We start from the raw sequence: 12,041 nt of genomic DNA on the forward strand, positions 1-12,041 counted from the left end.
CCAGCAATGAGCCTTGATCACCACATCAAAGATGACAATATCAACTGTGGAGCAGTAAGCAAGGTAGGAGTATTTGTGGTAACCATCCACAAAGTCCACAAAGCCCCTAAGGCAGTGAATGAACTAGATCAAATCGAAGAAGGCACTAAGGTTGAAAGGATGAACAACAAACTCGGCCAAAATAATACTGTGCGGAGTGTGTCGGTGACATCTGATAATCCGACAAAGGATAAAGGTCTGGACCTGCTTGATCGAGGCACAATTTGAATCAAGAAGAGAAGGCCCCCAATAAAATTGTTAGTTTGACTAAAGAGTCCAAGAGAGATAACTTGGACTCGGTGTCTTGAAAGTGATGCCAAAAGCACTGCCTCTCTAGAATGGCCAGGGAACCCATCCCCTAGGCAACCCTAGGCAAGTAGATAGGCCTCATGTTGAAGCGGGGACCAAAAAACTAGACCCTGAGATAAGTGTACGAGGAGACAATCTCGATCGGTTGACCTTGGAAGCTAAAGTGAAGATGTGAGGTTTTTAGAAAGTTGAAGACCATAACTTGAATCTTGCTTAGGTTCACCACCAGCTAACACCGTTCACAGAAAGAGGCCAACTCTTCAATAAGCCTCTGGAGCCCCTCTGGAGAGGAGGCTAAAAGAACCACATCATCAACAAAAAGGAGAATAGAGTTCGGAACCTGGTGTAAGTAACAACCATCCCCAAGGAGCGAACCTCACTAAGAAAGGCCTCAAGTTCATCAATATAGGTACCGAATAAAGTGGTGGAGAGAGGGAAGCCCTGCTTCACCCTGATGGTGCTCTGAATCGGATTGGAGAAACCTCCGAAGTCCTAAATCTGCCAACCACTGTCTCATAGAGTCTCATAATTAGTGTAAATAGAATATTTGAGATACCAATGTCTCCAAGCCTCTGAAAAAGGGTCCCTCTAGGAATAGAGACAAAGGCATTACAAAATTCTATAAAGCAACAGTAGACTTTCGCAGCGTGATGCCGAGCTTCCTCAATGATAGTCCGTAGTGTCAATATGTGATTGATATTTTGGAAGTCGGTTCGAAACCCAACATGCCCTCTAGCACGACATTGCCTCTTGTCAAGCTTTCTAGAAAGGATAGTGTTTAGGACTGTGGCATAAATCTTGGCAAAGGTATGGCGAAACATAATGGTCTTGAAATTGCCGGGGTCCAAAACCAACCCGGACTTGTAGATTGGATAAATCACATCTTGACCATGAATTAGGGAACTTAGTGCAAACCACTCTATTGAAGAGCACTGGAAGAAAGGAACATAGAATCGAAATACCAAGCTTAAAAAGCTCTGCTTGAAATCCTTCATCGGTGGCTATGCTACATCTCATGAATTTGACGGCCTTGCAAATTGAGGGAGTAGAAAGATGACAGTGAGGGGTGGGGGTGGGGTGGGGTGGGGTAAATGGGCAGTTGGCTAGGGATATCGTAAAGAGTGGAGGCATGGGACACCAAAGAGTGACAGTCAGGGGTTGAGGGCGGGGGAGCAAGGTACGCTAGAAGGCTTTCGGGTCATGAGTGAGCATGTCATAGAGGGATTTGCACTATGAAGCGACAGACAACCGCTTCTTGTGATGAAGAAGGCGGTGGTACGAGGAACACAACTGAATATAGGAGGGGTAACAAGCCGCAAAGGAAGCATGCAGGGAGCGATGGAAAGACTTTTAGTCAGCATCATACAAATCTCTGATTTCTTAGTCATCGTCATACAAATCTCTGATTTCTTATTTACATAATTACAATTAGAAGATATAGATTTTGCTCTTACATCAACTATGAATGTGATACAAATATTATGTTGATAAACACTAATATTTGTAAGTCTGAATTATTATTGGTAATGCTCAATCTGCTCTAGATAGAGTTTTAATTGATTTTGATATCTTCTAGGCAGGACGGTTTAGACATGTATATTTCTTTGAACAAACATGTCCATGAATGGACAAGTCTCCATATGGTGGAGACACGTCTATTTAGGACACATCTCTTAATTTGCACCGATTCGATTCTTGTAATCAAACTCGACCACTAATCAAGGTTTAGATAACACTTGTTCTTACAATAATTATGCACATGAGATCACCGATCATAGATGATATAATCAGACTAAATTTGATTCGATCCTTACATCTCAGTAACATGAAGAATATAAAATGAGTATTGTAAGTCACTAGTAATTTGCTAGGATAGATTCGATAATATACTTGGGACTTAATTATGATATCATGATCAAGTATGTAAATGATAGAGATTATCATTTGAATATATGACCATAGCTATCATACTTTAACAACCTCTAACACTTGTTTGAAATTCATTTTGGCACAAAGCAAAAAGGGGGAAATTTCGGTTTGAGAGGATCAATGTGGTGGAAATCCTTAGCGTTAAGTATTTCCACCAAGTATGATTTTCTCAAATCTTACCCCATTTCATCATTCCTTTGCAATTTCTTGTTCTACCTTACTCACGATGTTGCTTTCTTTCCATAAATGAGATTTGAATGCCTTAGAGGGTGGTGAATTTTGGGAGGATTAATATGGTGGAAATCTTTAACGGTAAGTGGAAATCATAAACTTAAAGGATTTCCACTAAGTTCACTTTTTCTACTTAAACTCACAATAAAGGATTTCCACTAAGTTCACTTTTTCTACTTAGACTCACAAAACTGTCATTTCTCACTCTTATGCCAATTTCTTCACTACTTTTCGATTTTGTATGCCTTAGCATGATCTTGCATCAAATTTGAGTTGATGAGGAGAAGGGTGGAAACCCTAAACTTCAAGGATTTTCACCAAATATTGTTTCAATAGTTATCCTTGAGAAAATTACCATTTTTCTCTCTCTTCATTGTTTTAGCATTGCATTGATTAGTTTGCCACCGTAATAAGAATCCCTCACAATGCTTGCACATCACCTTGTCCAAAGGGGAAACCTTGAGATTTTGGGGAGGGATGATTGCTGGTGGGAATCCTAAGCTCAGAGTTTTTCCCAAACTTTAAGGATTTCTACCAAATAAGCTTTTCTTGTGATCCTTCTCCCATTTCCCAAACGCAAACCTTTCTCATTTGGACTAAAACTCTACCCCCCTACCCCACCCCCCCCCCGGGCACTTGGACTTAGGCTAAGAAAATACCATGAAAGGACACCAAAACCCCAGACAGACATAACTTCACAGCAAGCCAAAATTACTCAAACACACATTCAGACTTGGAGAATTGAAAATGTGCCAACTAAAACCACCTAAGAGGACTCCTACTTGCTAAAGAAAAAAGAGGGGGTTCCCATTTCCAATGGAGCATAAGTGTGAAAACCACACAATAGGGAGCAAAATGGCCAGGCCTTTGGTATGCTATCCCTACAACCATATTGTTGACCATATGGAAGGAAAGAAACAACCGTATCTTCAAGGACAAAAAGGAGAATATAGAAACAATTTTCAACAAACTAGGGGTGGCTATCTCATAATATCTTAATTCCTATGTGGGTTCTAGAAGAAACACCATAAATTTTTCCTGGGATGATCATATGGTGCGAAATTGGCCACATCTCATCTCACCAAAGATTGAAGCGGGGCGCAGGAGCAAAATATTTCAGGAATACTAGATTGCTCCTAATCAGGTCAGGCTGAAAATGAATATTGACAACATTTCGAGAGGGAACCTAGATCCGTCAACGCCAAGTTTATTGTTTGAGATTGCATAGGCAATGAGATCATGGGGTGGTTTGTTAAGTTACCGATAGGCATTAACAATGATGCAAAGTACACACCTATTCTGATGGGTGTAAGACATTGTCAGCATAAAGGATTGATGGATTTAGACATCAAGGGGGAATCCCTCAATGTCATACGAACCATTTCCTCCTGCAAAGCGCCGAGTTGGAAATCCTAGATGTGGCTTGACAGTCTCAAGGACATCTTGGGAAGACTCTTAGCTGCTCTATTTCACATGTTGAAAGAGAGGGACTTGGCACTTGAAACTCTCTCTCCAATCAAGCTGTTGACCAAACCCAAGAGGAAACATGCACAAAGAATATGACGGTGTGGCAGGACTTACAAACTATGGATTGATATAGATATTGCAGGGATAGTACAGAGCAGAACTTTTTATTTTTTTCTGTGTACTGGACTGTGTAATTTTCTTTGCTTTAATGAAAGGAGCTAACCTTTGGTAGCAATTTGCCCAAAAGGAAATATCAAACAATTTTTAGTTTGTCAATGTGATGATAATGTGATGATTATTTTTGAAACTCATTGGTTTGCATCTTCAATATCATTCCCTAATATTGAGTAATTACAGGTTATTATGCTCAATAGTTGATCAGAATTGGTAGTTTCACGACGGGGAATTTTCTTGATAATATCTCTAACAAAACCATCTCTTTTTTCACACCATTTATGCCTTACAAATGATTTTGGAGTATTTCTGTCAAAATATCAAATTGCAATTTCAGTTTTATCAACATTAGTGTCGATTACGTTCTTTGCAAATCAAATTTATATTTGACTGTTCCAATTGATTACAGCTTTTAAGTATTTTCCGATCAATTATTTGATAGGATTTTAGGGCATGGATCTTTGTGAATATTTGGCATATTACATGTCATATGTGTGTGTGTGGTTATGACAAGACAATTGATTTATAATGTAGAAAGTCAGCTTCCTAATAAAATGTTATGTCCCTTTCCTTATATCCCTGATCAAAATGTCTGAAGGCACTCATCTTTTCTATTAATGAGGATTCATTCATCTTTCTTCTTAACTTCAGTTTTTTAAACATGTATAATTTCAAATTTAAATTTTTTGAAAAGACAATTTTAGGAAAATGAAACAGACCATAGTTGTCAAGGAACTTTGAGCGAAAGAGAGGCTGACTTGATGATGCCTCCTGCATGATTGGTCTCTTAGCTTCATATTACTTTTGGAATTTTTTGTGAGTTCATATCATGCATTTATTGCAAAGGGATTTTTGGTTTTCTTGGCATGTTTGCTTTTTCATTTCCTGGCCCGTCCACCCTGCTGCCAACACCCTCACTTAGTATAGGGAAACATTATGGGATGTCCAATGGCCATTCCTTTCATTGGGGAAAGTGGGAATGCATCCCATCATCTCCATGATGACTGGGTATGTCTAATACATCTCTCAACCCTCTTGAAGATTGCCCTAGAGTGTTTTAATTTCGTTTTACAAAAACTAATCTACTATGCAGAACACATGTATAATTTCATACAATTGTTAAAAGGTGTAAACCTTTGGAATGACAGCATGCAACTATAGAATGTCAATGTACAACTATTAAAAACATGGAACAATGAAATCAGAAATATCTAGTTTATATTGCTGATTTAGTTGAATCAATATTTGGGAGCTCTAAACAATAGCAGTGCCTGTGAAAATTCAAAGAAGTTTGTTCTGAAGGTAACTCATGAGGTAAGTGTTTTGAATCTCTCTCAGATGCTCGTTTTAACAATGCATGCACATTGCACAAGAAATTTATGCTCACAGGATGCATTTTTGGTAGAATTATTTTTGTGAGTACCCTCAAAAATCAGGTTAGTTCTGTATGTGACTGCCGTAGGTTTAAGCTGTACATGATAGAGGAGGTCTTGCTGGTTCTAATGATGGAGGATGTCTGTAGGCTAGAGTGGTGCTACCTAAAGCAGCAATACCTGTGTCTAACCCTTGCTTAGTTGTCCAGGACAATTTCAAGTAGGTGGCTGTGTTCTTGCCAGAACCTTCCAAAGAGCCTCCAAGGAGCTTTATACACCTCATTTTTATAGAACACTACTTCCTTTGAGTGTTTTGTCTTCACTACAATTAAGTAATTCTCTGATTGCAATTGTGGAAACATATACATGTCTGATTGCAATTGAACATCTGTGATACTAGTGATTAATGTGTGTTATAATCTAGAAATTGACTTTTTCTTAATGCAAAATAGATTTTTTAGTGTTTCTTGTTGGTAATGAAACAATTGTGGAAAAATGTACATATCTGATTGCAATTGAACATATGTGATTCTACTGATTATTGTGTCCTTTTTGATTAGAAATTGACCTTTCTTTATAGTGAAAATACATTTATTTAATGTTTCTTCTTGGTAATGAAACAAGTGATGACATTGTTGACTCTCATTCATTTGAGTGGCTCGTAAAATCCAATTCACTGTATGTGTGGCTTTTTCATCTTGTCCATTTGCAAGGAATTATTATTACTTTTAGAGCTATAAGCTGTACTTCAATTCTAGCATTGATGATAAAATTTATGATGTTGAATTTGGATCACAGGCAGCTGTTCGGGATCTTAAGTCACAACTGAAACCTCCATCACTTAAGGTATTTTGTACGTCAGTGGAATCTAATCAATATTGGTAAACTTCTTCAGGATGCAAAAGTTTTCTTGCCCATTTGTCAGGTTGTCAAGTGTATTCATCTCCATCTGGTGTTATGATATAATATGAAAGTGTTCCATACAAGTTTCTTACTAGATTGCTTTGATTGATCATGTGGAACAACTATTTTCAATTCAAAATACTGTAAAACCTTGTGATGTCGTAAATGACATCATCACTTCCTTCTTGAATTGGTCTTATTCCACAGATTCTAGATATTCCAGGCTCTTTACTGAAAAAGGCCAAGATATCTCAATGGTGTTTCCAGAACTTTTTTCCATGGGGGATCATGGCATTATTGTTAGTGAAAGAAAAGTTAACATATCTAGCTTAACCCGCATCCCTAGTTTGCAAACTCTGCAAGTACACTCTTTCTTCTTCCCCTTTCGGTGAGTTTTTACAAGTTTAACTCTTGTGTGTTTATAGACACAAGAAAAGAATGGATAAACACACCAATGCAAATAAAACACTAGTTAAAACACAGTTTTCACATGTTTTTTTGGTTTTTAAACCATGCATTCTCTTTTGAGATGTCATTTTAAAAATTTAATGCAATTTGTAATTGGATTTTGCAAGAAAAAATGTTCTTAAGAATTTTTAATTTTTTAAATCTCTAAGTTGCCGAGTCAATTTTTGGACTGACATCGTACTCTTTGAGTCAAAGTCTATGAACTACGTGGTCACATGCACCCCCACTGCCTACTTATCACCTTACAACCTCAAGGAGACTGCTGCTGCTGTTCCCAAGAGACTTTGTATGCACTTGGTCCAAAAGACATGATGCAAATAATGATTTGCAAACATGTGAAATTGTTATATATTTGAATTTTGTGTATTTTATGCTGATTATGTGCAAAATATTGATTTAGTTGTCAATTATATATGTAACGTGACTCGCGGCGAGTCACGTGAGTTAGGCGAGTCAGCGAGCCGCGCTGACCTCGCCGAGTCACAATGACTCGTGACTCGCGGAGGCGTGACTCATGTGACCCGGCCTGCTTGACTCGGCCGCGACAGGCATGAAACCGGGCCTTGAAAATATAAATTTTTACATGTTTTTTTTATGTTTTTTTTTAACATATCTCACTCATATAACCCTAAAAGGGCTCCCATAACAGTCTATAGTGAAAAGAAGAAAGAGAGAGAGAGGTAGAAGAGAAATAGAGGTTTCTTGTTTTGCAACCAGCTGAAAGGAGGAGAAAAGCTTGCATTTGTGACATTGGAGCTTGCATTTAGATCATCAAGGAGTTTATAGGAGCTCTTCTCAACACTTCCCAAAGCATTTGAAAGAGGTAAGACTTGATTGTTTAGATTTTGATGATTTTTTTGTCTATGCTTATGGGTTTTTTGCATGAATTTTTTTTGTTTGTTTATGAGTTTTTTTTTTACTTTAGATCTTCATAAAATGCAATGCTGAAATGGTAATATTTGGTCTAAAATGTCTTTTTGCAGCAACCTTTACATTGTTCCTTAATTAAGTCATAATGGCTTCTGGAGGTAAAAAACTCAAGCTCTCTAAAGGCAACAAAAAAGATGAGTGCTGGAAGTTCACCATAGAATTTCCGGGTAGAAAGAGAATTCAAACAAAATGCCTATTTTGCAAAACCATTAATAGTGGGGGGATAAATAGATTAAAATACCATATTGCTGGCTTACGTGGTCATGATATTGAGCCTTGTGGAGTTGCATCTGTTGAGGCTCAACGTTTTTGTTATGTAGCCTTGGAAAAATATGAACAAGAAAAAGAATTAAAAAAAAAAAACAATTAGAAGAGTTAGCTTTGATTGGTTCTAGTTCCCTTCCACGCTCATCTGCAAATGTTTCTGAGTCAGTAGGCTGTGTTGGAGAAGGTTCTTCCCGTCCCCCCTATCGTCCTAGTGCTTCTATTGCTCGTGCTTCTTCTATATCTATTCCTTGCACTTCTAGTGATGCTACTGCTGCTGCCCCTTCTAGTAGTGCTGCTCTTCTTCGTCCTAGAGTCAAAAAATCTAGTAAGTTGGACAACTTTTTTGTACTGCGTACCACTCCTGGTGCACAACCCTCACTTGAGAGCATGGGCTGGAATAGAGAGATACATGAAGCTGGAGTAGGAGCAATTTGCAAGTTTTGGTTTTTCTGCGACATTCCATTTATAGCAGCCAGGTACTTCAAATTTTCAACTTCATTTATATTTGATTGTTTTACGTTTTAAATTTTAAAATTTATATTCAATTTTATACTTTTAACTTGATGTTGAAAATTTGAAATATGCTAATTAAAATGTTTTTATAAATGTAATAGGACTCCTTATTGGCAGGGGATGATTGATGCAGTTTCCATCTGTGGTGCCGGGTTCAAAGCCCCCATTGAAGATGAGTTGAGTGGCCCCCTCTTGCTAGATATGGTTGAGGAGATGAAACTTGAGTTGGAGAACCACAAAAAAATTTGGAGCCAAAAGGGTTGTACCATCATGACAGATGGATGGACAGATAGGAGGTCCAGAACCCTCCTAAATTTTCTTGTTTCTAGCGGAGGTAATTCATCATGCTCTACTTCTTGAAGTCTAAAATTTAATGTATACTACATAGTTACACCACCCTAGGGGACGGGGGGACGGCGAAACGAGGGGACAAGTTTCCGGGACGGGGGGATAGAGGGGCCTTAATTTGGGGACGGCGGGGGGACGGTGGGGGGACGGCGGCAGGGGACAAGAGCGGTGTATATATTTATGCATATGGTATTTAAAAATGTTAGTTATGAAAATATGTATTGCAATATAGGATGTAAAGATGTAAAAGAGTGAATACTTGAAACATTGCATTGAATTGGAACATCGAACATTAAACATAAATAGTCGAATTTGCAAATAGTGAATAGCAGGATGTCCCCCATCCTCGGTGGAGGTGGTGGAATCTAGTGGCACCGCTGGGGACGGGGAGACGGAGTCCCCAAGTCTCCGGTGCGTTGAAGTCTCCGAGACGTCGGGCAAAAAGGGGGGGGACGCGTCCCCGTGTTACTATGGACTATACTATGATTAAAAAACGAAAATTTTGTTTTATTGAGTATTGATTCTTGATTCTTGAATGATAATTATTTTGTTTAATTTTCACTTTCAGGATCCACCATGTTTTTGAGGTCCATAGATGCTTCCTCATGTGTGAAAAATGCGAAATTCTTATGTGAGACTATTGAGGAGGTCATAAGGGAGGTGGGGGAAGACAATGTTGTCCAATTGGTGACAGATAATGCAACTAATTATGTTGCTGTAGGTAAAATTTGAACTTCTAACTTTCTAAGTTCTACTTCTAAAAAATTGTTTTAGTTTTTCATTAAATTTTGAAAATTAAAAGTTTTTTAATACATCAAAAATTTTCATTGTTTACTAACTAATTTAAAATTGCTGTAGGAAAACTATTGATGGAGAGATACCCAAAAATCTTTTGGACTCCATGTGCGGCCCATTGCATTGACCTCATGTTAGAGGATATTGGCAAGCTTGTATGGGTGAAATCATGTGTTACCAAGGCCAAACATCTTTGTAAGTTCATCTATAATCATGCCTTCGTCCTCAACACTATGAGGAAATACACGAAGGGAAAGGAGTTGGCTCGTCCTGGTATCACAAGATTTGCCTCTAACTTTATCACACTAAAATCCTTGCTGAGTTCAAGGTTAGAGTTGAGGTGCATGTTTGTTGGTCCAGAATGGAGTTCCTCCTCCTTTGCGAGCAGCCCTGCAGGGATAGATGCAACAAAATGCATTTATGATGATGATGATTTTTGGGAGCCATGTTCGAAGATTGTGGAGGTAATTTAAAATTTAAATTTTAAATTTTAAAAGCTTAAGTCTTAAAATTTATAAATTAATTTGTCTCATACATATTTTTGTTTTATTTTCATTGTGCAACTTTGCAAAGTTCCATCATTCACTAAATTGTTTTTTTGTTTAATTGCTTTGTAGATCACCGAGCCCCTTGTAGCCCTCCTACGAGTTGCTGATGGTGAGAAGCCCTCTATGGGCTACATTTATGAGGGCATGGATAGGGTCAAGGAGACTATTAATGCCAAATATGTAGGAGTTGAAAAAAACTATGGCCCTATTTGGGACATAATTGATAGGAGATGGCAAAATCAGCTTCATAAGCCCATCCACGCAGCAGCCTATTACCTCAATCCGGCATACCGTTTCCTTGATGATTTCAAGGCAGATGAGGAGGTTCTTAGTGGCCTATACACAGTGGTATCGAAGATGTCCCCTAATCCCACAGATATATTGCTTGAGATGGATGCCTATAATAATGCATCAGGGCCCATTTTTTTAAGTCAAATTTGCAAAGAAGGTCGTACAAAATTGCAGCCAGGTAAAGATTGCAGCTTAAGCCTTATACAATCTAGTTTATAAATTTCTAGCTTTGAACTTAAAGTTCAAATTTTGAAATGAGACTAATATTTTTTTGTTTTCCTTTTTTCAAAATTTAGATAGACAGTGGCAAATGTTTGCGCCTTCAACCAAAATCCTTCAGCAAATCGCCATCCGCATTTTGAGCCAGCCAAGTAGCGCTTCTGGATGTGAGCGCAACTGGAGCATGTTTGAGCACATCCACTCGAAGAGGCGTAACAGGTTGTTTGTGGAGAAAATGAATAGTCTAGTCTTTGTGCACTACTACCTGCGCATTAGGATCAAGGAGATTTTGGATAGTGACACCTCTCCGATTACTCTAGAAGAGGTTGATCCAGAGTCTGATTGGATCACTGAGGCTACTGATCCTGTCTTTGATGATGAGGACCTACAGTGGCTTGACCAGGCAGAGAGAGAGGGCCAGGCTAAGGCTGTGGCTATGGCAGCAGAGGACCAGAGAGCTCCAGTTGTTCCTAGTGGCAGCTCACAGACATTGGTAGAGCCAGAGGCAGAGAGTACAGTTGATCCTGGAGCCACCTCACGAGCTGATGCTATGGCTACTGAGACATCCAGGACCTACCTTAGACGCCTTACTAAGAGGCATTTTGTAGATTATACTGAGCCTGAGCCTGAGGTTGAGGCTGAGGTTGGGGATGAGGATGAGGATGACGATGAGGATGAGGATGATGATGAGGACTCCGACTAGGAGCCATAGCTGTAGACTTATAGTCTTGTTTTAACTTTTTGTTTAACAGTTTGACAGTAACTTAATATATGATCAGCATTTGGAACATTTGAATTTGATGATGACTATTGAATCTTGATATGTTGGATTTCATAATGCATAAATGATAATACATATACATTTTGATGGTTTGCATGGATTTATCTTAGTTTGACTTTAATTACTAGTAATATAGTATTTACTTTTAGCAATTTACCTTTGTAAGTTTGTAACTTTGTAGTTTGTAGTATTGTACATATGTAATCGATGTTTGACTTTTAAGTTTTAAGTTTTTAACTTTAAGTATGTGGCATGTGCATTATGATCAAATTATCTTCTATTTAATGATGTTATTGTGTCTTTATGCTTTATTCAATAATGGGTGCATGGAATGTTCTTTAAATCCTAAAAAATCTCAAAATTTCGAGGTTTTTTCACTTTGTCGAGTCACCGCCGAGCCGGGTCACGAGTCAGAGCCGGGTCACGAGTCAAGTTACCCTTGCCGAGTCCGAGTCT

At 38.4% G+C, this 12,041-nt stretch overlaps 2 protein-coding genes across 3 annotated transcripts in view; both read left to right on the plus strand.

Moving 5' to 3' along the window:
* Window positions 1–12,041, plus strand: part of LOC149547695 (FKBP12-interacting protein of 37 kDa-like) — a 156,868-nt gene that overhangs the window by 49,705 nt on the left and 95,122 nt on the right. Inside the window, exon 10 of one of the 2 annotated variants that reach the window (XM_089791774.1) lies at window positions 6,321–6,368. The exons of the other annotated variant lie outside the window; for it this stretch is intronic. Coding sequence (XP_089647900.1) covers window positions 6,321–6,368 — 48 coding nt within the window. The remainder of the gene's footprint in view (window positions 1–6,320; window positions 6,369–12,041) is intronic. 2 annotated transcript variants of the gene reach the window in all.
* On the plus strand, window positions 7,422–11,594 carry LOC149547696 (uncharacterized). The gene is made up of 7 exons (XM_089791772.1): window positions 7,422–7,716; window positions 7,877–8,566; window positions 8,705–8,937; window positions 9,520–9,672; window positions 9,810–10,210; window positions 10,364–10,763; window positions 10,882–11,594. The coding sequence occupies exons 2-7, from the start codon at window positions 8,478–8,480 to the stop codon at window positions 11,505–11,507; spliced, it is 1,902 nt and encodes a 633-aa protein (XP_089647898.1). The 5' UTR covers window positions 7,422–7,716; window positions 7,877–8,477; the 3' UTR covers window positions 11,508–11,594.

This window comes from Cupressus sempervirens, chromosome 7, assembly GCF_028749045.1.
Source record: "Cupressus sempervirens isolate cs-2001-9-10 chromosome 7, ASM2874904v1, whole genome shotgun sequence".
NCBI classification, from domain to species: Eukaryota; Viridiplantae; Streptophyta; class Pinopsida; order Cupressales; family Cupressaceae; genus Cupressus; species Cupressus sempervirens.

Coding starts and splice junctions, on each gene's coding strand:
- LOC149547696 (XM_089791772.1), top strand. CDS start 8,478: ATGGGCTGGAATAGAGAGATACATGAAGCTGGAGTAGGAGCAATTTGC. Junction 8,567..8,704: donor ATTCCATTTATAGCAGCCAG/GTACTTCAAATT, acceptor TAAATGTAATAG/GACTCCTTATTGGCAGGGGA. Junction 10,211..10,363: donor CATGTTCGAAGATTGTGGAG/GTAATTTAAAAT, acceptor ATTGCTTTGTAG/ATCACCGAGCCCCTTGTAGC.